The following is a 15,483-nucleotide window of genomic DNA, read 5'->3' on the forward strand; positions in this document are numbered from 1 at the left end:
GTGGAAGCGGCATAATAAATGGCTGAACATGGGAAGGGTTTGCTAAACAACACTTAGTGACGCCAATCTCTGTCAATCATAATCACTTGAGGTAATCAGACATTTTCGGCAAGAAGAGACTTCATACACTCCAAGACCCAAATATAGTCATTTGTGTGCTCCCTAACCATGTAGAAAAATACTATGGAGAAAGTCAAACCCGTAGAAGTGAGGCCAACCATTTCAAGCAAGGGGATATGATATCTACTTGTCCTGTACGTGCAATCCATGGTGACCACATGAGGTATCTTCACATTGGGAACATGTTAACAATGGGATAGAAGCGCGTGGCCACAATCCAACACCTAACCGAGTCACATGTCCTCCACCAGCGATTCGTACCCGAAAACTCCGACACCACAAGCTCGTTAGTTAAAGAATTCTAAGAAGAGCAAGAAGTCCACCACCAACATCTACTTGGATAACTTGCCATCTTTTTTTTCCATTAATATATAGACGAAGCGATAGATGTTGATGGAGATGGTAATGGTGGTTATAGAGCGGTTGTTGCATTGTTGAGACATGACAAAGGTGAATAAGGTTGGCCTTGGGTTAGGGAAGAGATGATTGTAGAACTCTCATAGCATAGCGTTTACTATAGCTACATTTGCGGTTATGAGCTAGTTCAGGCCATACACCTTTGTCTCACTCTCCCTCGTGGTCATAGTAATAGCAAAGACAAATGGATGCATCTACCGGAGATGGGGTACCTCATTGCTACAAGGTTTTAAGTGGTTTTCATCTCCATTTCATCAACTGGTTGTTACACTTACCTTCCACTGAGAGCAGGCGCCCCACCGGATGAACATCCGGTTAAATTTGTTGGTCATGTATATAGACACTTTGTACAAGTATATCTTTGGTTAAGTACACTTACCTTACACTCTCTTGTCACGTTAAATAATCTATGATTGGAAGTTATCTAACTTTATTAGAATACTCTCGAATGTAGCTCAAGTTAAAGCTGCGACATCCTATGCCGTCACATGCTCCCCAATGGCAACCGCTCGCCAAACCACCCACCACCGAATGAAGCACCCAGTATGCTGTGATACATGTGTTAGACTTGGATTATGTATGTTGTGATACATGTTTTAGACTAGAAAGTGAGGAGAGTAAATGGTGGTCAAAAGGTGACAGTGTGCAGAGCGTTTAGCTACATTTATGGTAGTTCGGAGGCTGATAAATCACCGAAAATCTTCGGCATCTTCGATTCCAAACATCTTTGGAAGCTTATGTACCGAACCAATGTCACACACTGCCACATTTTGAGCACCATTTACTCTCCTCATTCCACCAACCTCCCCACCATTACTCCTCCACCACCACTCTTCTGCTTCCCTTACTTTTCTTCTTCCTCCCCCCCCCCACCACCATCTCCTTCCAAGTTCCATCTTGCCACCAAGTTCAATTCCATCTTTTGTTGCTGGTAAGTTTTATTTCTCCCCTCCCCCCTTCATATCCTGCATATACCTTGTAGATACATCGTTGCTGGAAGCCTTTTTGGCACCACCATTGTATGTTGCTGATCTCGAGCTTGTTTCGGAAATGTTACTTCCGAAGTACTCTAGAAATTAGTTTGCCGAAGTATTTCGGAATAACTATGTCCGAAGAATCTCGGAACTTCATATTTCGAAATGTTTGACTAGTGACAATTTGTTATATGCAAGCTGAATAACAGAACCCTACTTGTATGACGAAGATTTATTGCTTCAAGGCCAATGTGATGTTGGAAATGTTGAGCCTAGCAGTATCACTCTGTGGGTGCCCCCTTGTATAAGTGTGGACACCACACATTTTATTTGTAACTGATCAGGTATTCATTGAATAATTAGTGTTGGAACATACTACTTTATATTTGAATAATGTTGAAATGATCATTGAATAATTAGTGATGGTTGGTAGGATGTTTTGTTTCTAAAGCGATATGTTATCATTGAACAAATATTTGATACTCGTGATGAGCTTCTCCAATGGGCTTGGAATGTTGGGAAGGGGAATGGATAAGTTGTTGTGATCTCAAGGTCTGAAAAGGCAAGAAATTAAGAAAATATATATGTTATTTTGCGATGCGAGAAGAATGGTATATACAAGCCGTACAAGGATCCGAATATGTTAAAGTACAACACCACCGGATAAAAAACGAGCGGTTTTCCTTTTGAATTCAGAGGACGACTTACGGAGGGTGATAGAAGGTGGTGGCTGAAAGTGGTGTGCGGTAAACACAACTATGAACCAGCTAGATCGTTAGTTGGCCACTCCTACGTTGGTCGACTAACATAGGAAGAGAAGGGGCTTGTGGAAACCATGGCTAACTCTTGGGTTGCACCGAGACACATGCTAGTTTCATCGAAGGAAAAAATTCCAGGTAACTTGACTACAATCACTCAACATTACAGTTGCACCAAAAGGTTTAGAAAATTCGACCTGGGGCCACTGACAGAAATGCAACATTTGATGAAGAAGTTGGCAGAAGACAAGTATGTTCACTTTGAAAGATAGCAAGACGATTCAGACTAACATTTAAACTCCTAGGTTTAACTAACATTACAAAGCCCATATTCAAGACCCTTATCACTCTTATGCAAATCACAGAATCATGAAAGAAGCTCTTGAAGCTGGAATCACTAAATATGCAAGTCACTTCCAAGTTAAATCATGAAGCTGGAATCATATCCTCAAACACATGGACACCACGGAAATAGATTTAAGAACCCCATTGACTTTAAAGCACTTGGACAAAGTAACACTATTATGAAATCAGCTTGTAAGGACTAATTTGAACTAAAATACTACAGGGGTTAAGTTCAAAATGAATGGAAACAATATGGATCAAAATTTAAAATTTAATTGAAAATAAGAGACCATCTGAAGTTGCAGTTTCCTACTAGTAACTTATGTTAGTAATTAATTTTCCTTTCAAAAACTAAAGTGTGTGAGGAACATGGTTTAGACAAATCTTTCGTGAATATTCATATGGTATTGCTCTGGAATCATATCCTCAAACACATGTACACAATTCAAAGGACCCCCCTCACCCACCATCTCATTCAAGTAGACACTAACATACAAGCAGCAATGACATAGGACCTGGCAACCCACATAGCAATTGAAATTTATTTTCTCAACCTCCATAGCTATGCTTGCATCACAACTCTGTCATTTGTGTTTAGTTTTTCAAACAAAATAATAACAGTACCAAGATCCAGCCAAGCACACACAACAGCAAAATTAGGGAAATTAGTAGTCAAAAACTCAAAATCAAGCCTTAAGTCCTCAACATTCAAAAGGGGGCCAGTAAACAAGCTAAACATCAACATTCAAAAGCTATTACAATCCCCAAAACCCCTAAACCGCACCCCACAATCCCCAAATCCCTAAAACCCCAAATTACAACCCCATCCCCAAACCGCACCCAGCTTTTCCAATTTCAAACCTAATGTACGAAATTTAACAACAACATTTACCTCTACGGTTGAATATGGAACCAATTGACGAAGATGATGAAGGCTCTAAAGGTTTGGGGGTCGAAATTGCTCAGCTTCGGAAATGGGAGACCAAGAAGAGTTTCAAAGTGAAATGGAAATGAACCTGTGTTCTGTTTTAATACTAACACTCTTCGGAAATATTCCTTACGAAGCATATCGGAATAATGGCTTACGAAGGATTTTGGAAATCATTTTTCCGAAATAAAACACGGAGGGGCATTAAAGTATTTCCCCACTTTTAAGTGGGGTGGCATTTCTACCTGGGGTGGCAAATCCAAGTCTTGTTTCATAAGAGCTTATTCAATCGGGTATGACTATGCAAGTTTTAGATAATATCTAATCTGATCAGATAATGTAATTCAATTAAGATTGTTGAACTGTTCTCTTAGGGCTCATTTGGTACGCCGTATTAGGCATGATAGTATAAGCTTATACAATATATTATGGACTTATCCATTGTTTGGTGCGCACATTGTATTGTATAAGCTTATACATCATTGCCCTCTTATACATTAAAATGATATATTATTTTATCCATCCTATAGATGATGGATAAGGCATGATATAAAGGTGTGATGTATAAACTACTTGAATATATTTAATCAACCGCCACCACCACTGCACCGCCCCCACTACCACCACCACTACAGCCACCATCGTCGCCCCGCCGCCACCACCACTGTCGCCGCCACACCACCACTGCCACCATCGTTGATACCATCATCGTTATCGCTACTATTTTCGCCACCACCGTCGCCACCACCACACGCTCCACCACTGCCATCAATACCGTCATCGTTATCACAACTACCACAGTCGCCACCACCACCCTCCACCACTACCACTATTGCCGCTACCGCCACTACTACCACCACCACCGCCGCCACCACCATCACATTCCATTGCCACCACCATCCTCACCGTCATCACCACCACCACCACAACTCACTACTTACCGCCACAACCACCTCCCTCCACCGTCGCCACCACTTAGCATCACCACTGCCACCTCTACAGCACCGCTACAACCCCACCATTCATCACCGCCACCACTAATGGCGCCACCACCCATCACCACTATCTTCACCATCCATTAACACCATCCTCATTTTGATACTATATGTCATTATTCAATATTTCACAAAGCATATCATTCTATTAACTTAAACAATATGATAAATTATATAGTATATGATCAAATGTTGTATAATATTAAAATTTTATCAGACTTTATCCTATAAAGCCTAATACAATCAGGTCTTATTCTATGATGTCTTGTATTATATAGCATACCAAACAGACTCCTAGAGAAGTTAATATTCATATACCTCGCTAACTTGCTTATAGATTAGAGGTTTTTTTTTTTTTTGGTCAACTTATAGATTAGAGGTTGACTCAAGAGCTTCCTACTCATGTAGCGCGCTTTCCTATAACGAGCATCCCTGGTTACTCTTAAATACAAGGCTTAGGAGCTGGTTATTGGATTCTGGATATATACTCTATATGAAAAGTTTATTAATTTATATTTACTAACAAATTACATCTTTATAATTTTCTAGCATATATCTCAAAACAAAAGACATGTTTTTCTTAGAAATGTGAAAAGTAGTTTACCCATTTATCCAGAAAAAAAAAAACCATGGCCCAGTCCATTCAAAGTGTCAAGGGTTCATTCTCATTAGAGAGGCCCAATCCATTTCAAACTCTGGCTTCTTATTTTTATCAAAAGAAATTAGATTAAGGGGTTGAGCTAAAATCTAACAGCACTTACAATTACAAAGATAAATCAACTTGTGGTCCTCCTCACCCCCCTTCCAGATTTTGTTGTGCTAGGGGAAAATGAGTAATGCTATATATCTCCTAATTGGTGGACAACCCTTATCTGAGAAATCTTCTAACGCTCGTACTTAGGGGTGTGTATCTGTGTTCCTATATGATGTATGTATAATGATGTAATGTAATTTACTCTTAAATTAAAGATATCATTATCAGTAAGTTAGTAAATGATTTAAAACTACTAAAATCTGAAGCATGCAATTTGGTTTGAATTTTAAACCTTCCATAATCATTTCTCATCTTACAAAAGCTAATAGAAATAGCTTCTTCCATAATCACTTCTACCGACGCAAATCTACGGGACACCCAAACACGATTGTATATGTGTGCCTGTTAATGCCGTCAAAAAGATAAATTGATATACAGAAGATGAACAACATGAGAAAATTCTGAGTTCAGTGAACAGGTGAACAAATTCAATTTGAAAAAGAAAAAGTTAGCATCCGTGAGGGCTTTGGACTCATCCTTATTCACAACATTATCCTATCCTTTCCATTATTAGATTCCTACACTAGCAGCCCCACACCAAAACAACAACAATGGCCCCCCTCCTATCTATCACTGTTATGGGTACACTTTATGCTTCCCCAAAGTACCACATTTATGACCATACCCCCATAACAAGCTAGCATATCAATCAGCATCTATTTACAACCACAAAAAATTTGTAGAAAGCATCAACATAAGCGTGGACACTTCTCAACCGGCTAAGTTGCCAATAAGGGTGTCCTGCACTGTATTAAAGGAGCTGACTTTTTTGTTTTTATTGCTGCTTTGTTGTTTAGGATAGGATCAATGACTACTTGATTAATGTTGCATCCTGGTATTGTATGAGCTGACATCAACACTCAACAGCATGTGATGTGAGAGACCTTGAAAAAAGTTGTTGGTTGGTGCTGTGGATCAAAGCAAAATGGTCCCAATTCCTATTCCCAGTCAATCTACTAGTTGGAAAACCTGATAATAAAATTGAGAAACAAAATAACAACAACAGAGGGTCTTAATGATCTGGTGGACCCTTTTGAAGTTGGTCACCATCAGAACAGGTGTTTGGATTGTACTTGTCAACTGGGATTAGAAGTTAGAACAGCTTCCAGGAGGGATGGCGGAAATGCCTTGCTTGGAAAGTTCAGCTATCACACAATCTGTGGAAGGAGGTTTGAGGCCTAATGGTAAAGGTAGCCATGGCTTATTTATTGCCTCCTTCACAACCTTGTCAACAACTTCCTCTGCCTGCATACATGCATGCATGGATGTTAGCACAATATATGGTATATGGTAACAGGTCATATGTGCACTACTCGAGGAACATTGATCATAATCTAATATCATTGATTAGACACAAGACAGTCTACATTGTCTTTTCATGCTATACATATAACTGTCATTTATAACTAATTGCATGTTTGAAAATCCTTCTACATAATTGATTCTAAAGCAATGTTGTTAATACCAGACCGCAGAGAGCCAAAAATCCACCATATTGACAAATAACGATGGCGGATTATGGCAGGATATCAGCCATGGTGGAGAACCAAAAACCCATCATGAGATTCTGCCATGGCGGATATTTGATAACATTGTTCTAAAGCCAAAATTAATTCTGGGGAGAAGCATATGTGAGCAACTTCTGGGTCTCAATTGATAGGAGAAGTTGCTCTCATCTAAACATGCTATAAGGTTGTTGTAAGAAACATGGTTATAACAAGTTTGGATCAGCTTATTTTTTCCCATAATTAATTGGCACTGAGAAGTTACTCAGAGAAGCTTCTCCCCACAATTGATTTTGTCTTTATAATCAATTGTAAAATGTTTTCTAAACATGCTATTAATAGAAAACATTTGAAATAAAATTCTCAATGTCCATGTACTAAGTTATCTGTTGCAGTTATATAAAGCAAGTAAAATGCTCTTTTCTTTTCCATATTTTTTTATCTTTTGAAATGCTTTTATGAGTTACTATTTGATCACAACATGGACAACCCCTGATTACCAACCAGCGTGTATGAACTAGTAACTTGTTAGTTTCCTTTGTGATCAAGTAGAAAGAAACTGAGAGGAGGTATTGCATTACCGGATAAAGCTCAAAGGAACTATGCGGCGGCATGCTAAACGTGTAATCCACAGCATTAGCATTGCCCAATGCATCTACATTCTGCTGTTTGAATGAAAGAAAAGATAAGATTAGCACCATACAAATTGAACAGGCACGGTTCATTAACCATTAACACTTAAAGTAACATCATACGAAGTTAAGAACTTGAATTAGATATCTACTCACCTGAGAGTAGGTAAAGGGAGGAGCTTGAGGAGGCGGTATCACTGGGCAGCCCCATGCATCTGCATGCATCTGCAAGATCAATCAATCACATGTAAACTGCAACGATAACCTTAATTTCTACATCACAATGTAGAGAGTAAAAGGGTTCTAATATAGAAGAAAAACTCTTATGTTCTCCTTGAATTCTGGGAAAAGAAAATGTATTACCCCTGGAAGTGGTTTCCAGTGCCAGCTTTCTGTAGGCTGCCACAAGGGATAACCAGGAGGGCCCCACATAGGATACACAGGAGGCATAGGAAGGGTGTGATTAGAATGATATGGAGGATAGGCCATAATTGGTCTTTGATGGAAATAGCTCCTTTGCACTGCATCTCTTTGATTTAACCATTTCCTACTTTCTTCCTTAGGCAAGATTTGTCTCTTATGCATTCTGTATTTCTGTTTAAAGAAGAAAAGAACTAACTGTTAGCAAGTCCTACATAAAAGCATGCATTGCGTGGAGAAGAAACTGATGTACTATAACTGTCATGAATCAATTGTCCAGAAAGCTTTAAGTTGTTGGGTGAAGTCACATAAATAGTTTTAACAATAACAAGCAAGGTAAATAATGACCTGAAGATGGCTTGCCACATTATGCCTTGTCAAGCCCTCCACTTTCATTAGATCCAGTATTCGAGAAGGAATGGCTTGATCAATGCCTAGTTGTTCCACTGCCTTCACAAATTTTTTGTGAAGCTCTGGCGTCCAGTCTACCTGAGACCAACATCAAGTACCAAAACTGTATTAAGATAATCAGAGGATCATCCATACAACAACAATCGATTGACCTTATCTAGTGACAAAATGGATAAACAATAAACAATGTAAAATCATACAAAAAATTTAGTGCATGTCTGGAAGAATCTTTCAACAATTGAGTCTAAAGCTAAAATCAATTTTGGGGAGAAGCTTCTGTGAGTAGCTTATGGGTTTCAAAAATGATTTAGAGGAAAAAGAAATTGATCCAAACATGCTATTACCGCGGCTCTTAAGACCAGATTGTAGTCTCACTAGCCGGAGAAACTACAGTTCAGGGCCTTGTGGTTGAAATGTTTCAAAAGTTTGAGAACTATGTCTGAGATTTCTTAATAACTCCAAACGTGCAGACACAACAAATTGGGAAAATTGAAATATTAAACAAAACTTACAACATTTTTTTGTTATGTGTGCCATGTAGTAATTGTCATTTGTAAGCAAACAGTGCAGGCAAGACGTTAGAGGAACAAAAACATCATTAGGAGAATGAAGTGTCATAAAGCATCTTACCTTCATCTTCTTCCGGTTAGCTTTTATCTCACACTTATCACCATGAACACCCGCTTTATTAGGAGATGATGTTTTACTGTCGGCGTTGCTGAGAACCTTACTATTTTGTGGATGTGGAGAAACAGCAGATACACCCTTAGAAGCATTGGCAAAATTCTCTTCCTCCTTAACCGGAGTCATTTCAGATTCCCTTTGCTGAGGAATACTTTCAGCATTCAAATTTCCAGATGTAGTTTCGACAAATTTAGACTCTCCATCACAATCCCCACTTTCTTTTTCTGTTGAGCAATTAGTCTGCTCTTGGCAATCCCCATCATCCATTAGTCTTTCCCCTTGTTTCAATTGTGGGGTTGACGGAGCCGGATACTGCTCATGGTTATTGTTGTCAGTGATCCTGGATACATTCTCTAAATCAATTGAGACTCTACCTTCGTGTTGTTCTTGGTCCGTTTGGCGCTCTAACATGGACATGACAGATTCTTTGACAGGTTTTAGTGATTCAGAAAGGACACTTGCCCCAGCATTGAATGCCTGTTTGAGTTCAACCACATGAGAAACTATTTGCTCATATTATGTAAGAGTAAATGCCAGTTGAATATTGCAAATATTAACAGACCTTGTGAACCACATGCTGCCAGATATTTTTGAGCTTGTCCTCGGAGAGTGGTTTGCTGAGGAACTCAACTGCACCAAGCTTTAAAAAGAAAACAGAGCAAAGGGTCAAGAGAGGTATGCATCAACAATCAGAAAAGAATGAACATGTACTGTCTAATGAGTTAAAGATCATATTTGGGGTACATTGAAATGAGAAAGCAGATAGAAACCAATTTTGATAGTGCACTAATTTCAAAGAAGAAGTTTCAAATTTCGGTCTAAAAATTTAAAGTATCAAAAAACATGAATTAACATAATACAGAAAAGAAAAATAAAAGAACTAGAGCAATGAAGTACAAGATTGGAGTTGGCTCAAAGAATATAACATAATCAGATATTGACCCACAAATAACAGCTATGGAAAAACCAAAATCTTACCGCTATGCACTTCATCATGGTGTCCAGGCAATGGTTGTTTGAAGTCACTACATCAAAAAATTTAAGTATCACTGGTTACAAAAAAAATTGAGGAACAAAAAACAGCCTTGAAGTAAATATTTTCCCTGATTTGCCAAGTCATGTTTCCTTCTAGACCATTGACCAATTTCAATTTTTGTAAGCCGCTAAAAACGCAGATGTTGCATGATGATAGAACAACAGAAATCAACAATGACAAGATAAACAAAAACTTACGATTATTAGTACCAACCAGACATATTTGGAACTGGTTTTGTCTTAGCATTCAGACTAGATTATTGACTTGTAAAGGCCATTAAAACACAGTAAATCTTGGAGACTTAAGGAGCTAAAGGAAGTTAAACCACCAAATTTAGTTTTGGTTTCTGCACTTACTAATGGTTGGCAAGTCCTTGGCATTCTGAAGGAATTTGAAACCTCCCTGGCAACTGCTTAAACTCACCTGCAATTAGATAGACGCATGTGGTTATAAATAACACCACCAATGTGAGGCTAGCATATTTCATTGCCTAAAGTTTGGCAGCCATTAACTAGTCAAGAGTATCATTCCTCCCCAGAGATGCTCATTATATCTTCAACAACCATACTAGCCAACATCCTTTTTATGTTTTGTTCAAATAAAATTTTCAGCCATACAAGGGTGAGCCTCATCGCAAAGGGTTGCTGTCATGTGACTTTGCGGTCACAGGTTCAAGCCCTGGAATCCGCTTCTTGCAAAAAAAGCAAGGTAAGACTGCCTATATTAGATCCACAAAGTGGATCTGACCCCTCCCTAGACCTCGCGCACAGTGAGAGCTTTATAGTACCAGGTTTGCCCTTTTTACTACATATTAATTTGACATTTATAGAGAAAATTAAAGATCATTACCTCCACAATGGCAATGTGGAAGCCTTCTGGTCTACTTGAGATTGCTGACAAGGCTTCATTCTCATCACAGAATGTAGAAACTGCATAGAAACTCTGAGGCTTACTAAACAAATTAACAGAAAAAAAGTACAGGAAATGAGCCATGTAGACTTCAATAACAATCAAATTTTACTTAAGTTGGTTCTTATGATATAATTTGAAATAAACTTTCCTTCAAGGAAACTTTTGTTTTCGATATAAATGACTGTCTTCTGCAGCAAATAAATCCACATATTGGCTAAGCAACTAAAAGCCCACGGAATGTGCAGAATTAGCATAGATTCACAAAGTTAGATAACTGACAATTCTTTTATATTCAATATCTCTATTTTGGACCTTATCCTTTTTTAGAAGACTTAAAAGTAGATAGTTTAAGGCCCAGTTTGGAAGAGCTTATTTGAGCTTATCTGACAGCATAAGCTCTTATGCCAGTGTTTGGGAGAGCTTATGCAAACAGCTTATGACCTGCCATAAGCTATTTTCAGCTTATTTTCATAAGCTACTCAGGATAGCTTATGAAAAACAGCTTATGCTTATATACAACTTATTTTTAATTTATTTCAATAAATTTTTAAAAATAGCTTATGAATAAGCGCTTATGTCATAAGCGCTTATGACCATAAGTGCTTAATTAAGCTGTTTTTCCAAACGGGGCCTAAGCACAAATGAAAAGCAGCTTCGTAAGCCTTAAGCCATGTAAAAAATTACCATATAAGGAAACAATAAGCATAGAAAGAACTAAAAGGGTATCCTGTCAAATTTAATCACTTCCGGTTCAATTCAACTTAAACCTGAGATCACAGTTTTCCAAAGAACCATATGAGGATTCTAAGGCAATGACACTTAGCAAGAAAGGTAGGGGGCCTGCTTTCCCCATTGATTGCATGCTTGAATCAGCTTCTCTTTCTTTAAAATCAATTCTGACACCAAGACTAGCTACTCAGATACTCACATACTAACATAAGTTTATCCCCAGAATTAATTTGGCTTTTGAATTAATTGTAGTAGATTCCAAACATGCACTGAGCACCTTATGTGGGAATTGGCAGACCAAAATTTCATATAGATGAAGAAGTGAGACATAAAAAAGTGAAAGAAAGTGATAAAAAAGTCTTACCATTATAGTCCATGGCCTCAAGTTTATCTTTTAACTCAGCAGCAGAAGCACTGTCTCCCTCAAGGAGAAGAACCTTGAGTCCCTTGGGAAAGTCCTTCCATTCTTGTAAATCATTGGCAGTGAAAACCATAGCTGGCTTGGCATCGTTTCTTAGCCTCCCAAAGAAAGTAACAGATCAATAATGTCTATTTAATCAGCATCCAATTCGTTCTTCTGTATGTAAAACCCGTGAGGTCAAAAGCTTGACTCAGTATAAAGTTACAGAACATTTAATTAAAATACAAAACTAATAAAATTCCATTGCATGTTCAAATTGGTTTAATGAGGAAAATTTTCCAAAAATAGCTAGCATATAATGCAGAACACTGGCATGCCAGCTCAAGATCAACCTCAAAACAAGGTTCAGATCAATACTAACAAAGCAGGTAAATCACAAAACAAAGTCCTAATCATTTCTCAGGAAGAATTTTCTATGCAAAAGAAAATAAAGAGCCTTTCCTTTTGCAGTGTAAACTAAAGATCTCGTTTTAATGATGGCACTTTCACATAATAGCTAACAAGGACCCCAGGTAATTAAGATCTCATGAAGACCAAAAGAAAAAGCTCAATCATCATGAATGAGAAAGAATAAAACTTTACAGCAAAATGGTACAAATCAAAGGAAGTTACCCGGAAAATAAGCTAAAAGCTCAAAAGGGTACTCATGCATGCAGTTATTTTAGGAAAAAAAAAAAACTCAACCATATGAATTCTCCAAAAATGAACACTTGAACCCAGAGAGAATCAGTGGGCAGATAAGAAAAGTATATCAGCTAGAAAAGAAAAAAAAAATAGTCTTCCACTCTTCCTTGTGAAGCTTCTTTACTAATCACTACCTTATCATAAAAGAAAAGCTTTTTGAATTCCATTGCTAAATTTTGGTTCTTTCTCCTCTTATTGCATTGGTAGTGAGGAGAAAGAGAAGGGTGAAGAAGAGGGAAGGACGGTGAAGGAGGTTTAAGTGCTGGTTTTAAAGGGTGCCTGCCTGTGACTATTGAACAGTTGCCATCAGCAGTTGCGGACCACAGGTGATGCCTCTTATTCAAGTGAATATTACAATAATACCCTTGTCTTGGGACGATGTTCTTCTACCAGCCTGCAGAGCTCTTGCCTCTTGGTTCTTCAATCTATGGCCTTGTGAAGCCAATTACAGTGAAATTTTAAGAGGAATGCATGGTTAGGTCCTGACCATTGTGTAACAGTTGGGGATTTAGTGCTGTTACTTAATGGATTGCTTCCCTTTTAAAATTGTCATGCACTAAGAGCTGTGGCAAGTAGGTAAATATCTCATTAATTCAGGTGATGAGTTGTCTGGCTGCTGCAAGCTATATGATGGTTTCAAAACTGATGTTTTTTTTAAAGAAAAAGGGAAATAGAATGAAATTACTACTATAGAATTTGAAATTCTCTCTTATCTTAAGTTGATTTGAGTGTCGGAATTTCTTTTTATGATATCTTTTTTGTTGTGGATTCATGTTGCACAGCCACAACCATTTCGACATTTCGTGCTCTCAACCTAACACCACCACGTTCGATTGAAGAATCACTTTGCTCAGATTCTTGAAGAAATGCTGGCACTTGGCGGGATCGAGCTCACAACTCAAGATTAAATAAAGAATCTCAAAGCTTAGAAGAACAATAAAAAAAGAGAAAAATGTGAGCATAGTTATGCAAAAACTATGACACATCAAGAAGGAATTTCTTGTCAGACAAGCCTAGTCACAGGCTTGTCTTTTTTTTCCCAATTGTTGACACACAAGGTCAACTGGTAATCCCAACCGCCAGGCTTGTCTTTTCTTCCCCAACTGCCGACACACAAGATCAAATCGGTAATCTCAGTCATTTATCGAAACAAAGGCATCACCGAAAATTCTCTCTTAATTGAGGTAGACCAAGTACCTTTTTAGTGGAGTTCAACGTTTGCAATATAAATCTGACTTCACCTAATTTCCAACAGGAAACATTTTGACATTTTATACTGCTTAACTGAGAACTATCTTTTCATCTTGACACAAAATCTATATTATATGCCAAGTTGGAATGGCATTCTTGGTCCAAACAACTGTTTGACCTTCTACCGTCTTGCCTGGTCCAAATGACCACACAAATGGTGTCTGTTAAGCTGGCTAGTCAGAACGAGCAACTACAAAACTTCCACTCTTCCAACCAATTGGTTCAACGTAAAGCTAAGTTGTCAGAATTGTGGTCAAGTCCGCCTAAGTGAGTTTGTAACATCAACATCTCTACCATTGATCAATTGACCATTATAATACCTATTTGATCCTACTGTAAGCCAGACACAAATCATTCTGCTTTCTTATTCCTCTTCTAGACTTTTAGATTCTCTCTTTAATCATGAACTGACTTGAGCGTTAAAGTGAATTTTGCATATACCTCCACAAGGTTGACCACTACAGTCACCAGTGTGCTAACACCACTGCAGGAGAATCATTCTCCTTTGAGTATGAAAGAACATAATTTGTTTGATATGAGACTCCCTTTGTTGGAAAAGTTAGTGTATTTCAAAAGTCCACATTGCTTATGTAATGAGTCTTGTAAAAGCTTATTTATCAAACTTGACATGGAGGTGTTAAAGAGCTTGGTAAGAAGCAGACCCTCGTGCGCATGAGGTTGGGCCTCATTGGCCCAACATAGTGCAAAGCTAGGCTTGACTCGTTTTTTTCACTCAAAATCCATCAGATATCTTCTTCTCTTCCTTTCCTATCTTGCTTGTTCTGATATCCTGGTTAACACCGGAAGGGGCTGTTTAATCTCGGGGGAGTGTTTGGGATATCACTCGAATAAAACTCTCAAGGACAGTAAATCTAATTCACGACTCAGCTTGTTGTTCTTATCTCATGTGGTTCGTGATGCTGCTGCTCCGTTGTTATTGGTGCTCTTCATCAATCAAATCCAACACCCTTTACCCATGTATGACTAGACCTCATGATCCCAATTATGCTATGAATGTGTTTGGTTTGAAGTTAGTTTCAGTTGAAAGAAATGAATCCAAAATCTTTTGCTTCCACGTTTTTCTTCTTGAAAAACCATATTCAAACCATCAAAACATAAAAGTAATTCAAACACATCCAGCATCTCATCCTTATCAGCAAGAATGAGTCATATGCCTGTGATATATATCACGGCTTTGAATAACTTGTTCACAATTGGAAATGTACCCGCAGCATTAAGATTTTTACAACTCTATCTCAATCATAATTAGTTAGTTACACTAATCTTTCACAGTATCAAATAACGTAGCCGGATCTACCATACAAACTGTTCTTTCATATTGTAAAATATTACAAACAAATTAAACATGCGCATGGAATGGAATCCAGAGAAAGAGAAATATACTGAACCGTGGTGCAGTCACTCACTCATGATTCACCCACCTGTT

General features: G+C 38.1%; 1 protein-coding gene across 5 annotated transcripts; it reads right to left on the reverse strand.

The window, feature by feature from the left end:
- Positions 1-5,679: 5,679 nt before the first annotated feature.
- Positions 5,680-13,309, reverse strand: LOC130710388 (two-component response regulator-like APRR2). 5 transcript variants are annotated; one of them, XM_057559632.1, is made up of 12 exons: positions 13,069-13,309; positions 12,045-12,257; positions 10,889-10,968; positions 10,396-10,462; positions 9,982-10,028; positions 9,566-9,643; positions 8,950-9,480; positions 8,257-8,397; positions 7,852-8,082; positions 7,645-7,713; positions 7,438-7,521; positions 5,680-6,596 (listed from the first exon to the last, which is right to left on the reverse strand). In XM_057559632.1, exons 2-12 carry the CDS (start codon positions 12,172-12,174, stop codon positions 6,438-6,440), a joined length of 1,617 nt encoding a protein of 538 aa, XP_057415615.1. In that variant the 5' UTR covers positions 12,175-12,257; positions 13,069-13,309; the 3' UTR covers positions 5,680-6,437. The 5 variants fall into 5 exon arrangements, with proteins under 5 accessions (XP_057415615.1, XP_057415616.1, XP_057415617.1 ...); XM_057559633.1 differs by having other exon boundaries at positions 12,045-12,254; positions 12,920-13,309; XM_057559634.1 differs by having other exon boundaries at positions 7,438-7,518; positions 12,920-13,309.
- Between the last annotated feature and the right edge of the window lie 2,174 nt (positions 13,310-15,483).

This window comes from Lotus japonicus, chromosome 4, assembly GCF_012489685.1.
Source record: "Lotus japonicus ecotype B-129 chromosome 4, LjGifu_v1.2".
NCBI classification, from domain to species: Eukaryota; Viridiplantae; Streptophyta; class Magnoliopsida; order Fabales; family Fabaceae; genus Lotus; species Lotus japonicus.

Bases quoted from the DNA above. Each gene is read 5' to 3' on its own strand.
- LOC130710388 (XM_057559632.1), bottom strand. From the start codon at position 12,174: ATGGTTTTCACTGCCAATGATTTACAAGAATGGAAGGACTTTCCCAAG. The intron at 10,029-10,395 runs GTAAGTGCAGAA...TTTTTGATGTAG, and splicing joins CAAGGACTTGCCAACCATTA to TGACTTCAAACAACCATTGC. The intron at 8,083-8,256 runs GTCATTATTTAC...TTCTTTAAACAG, and splicing joins ATGTGGCAAGCCATCTTCAG to AAATACAGAATGCATAAGAG.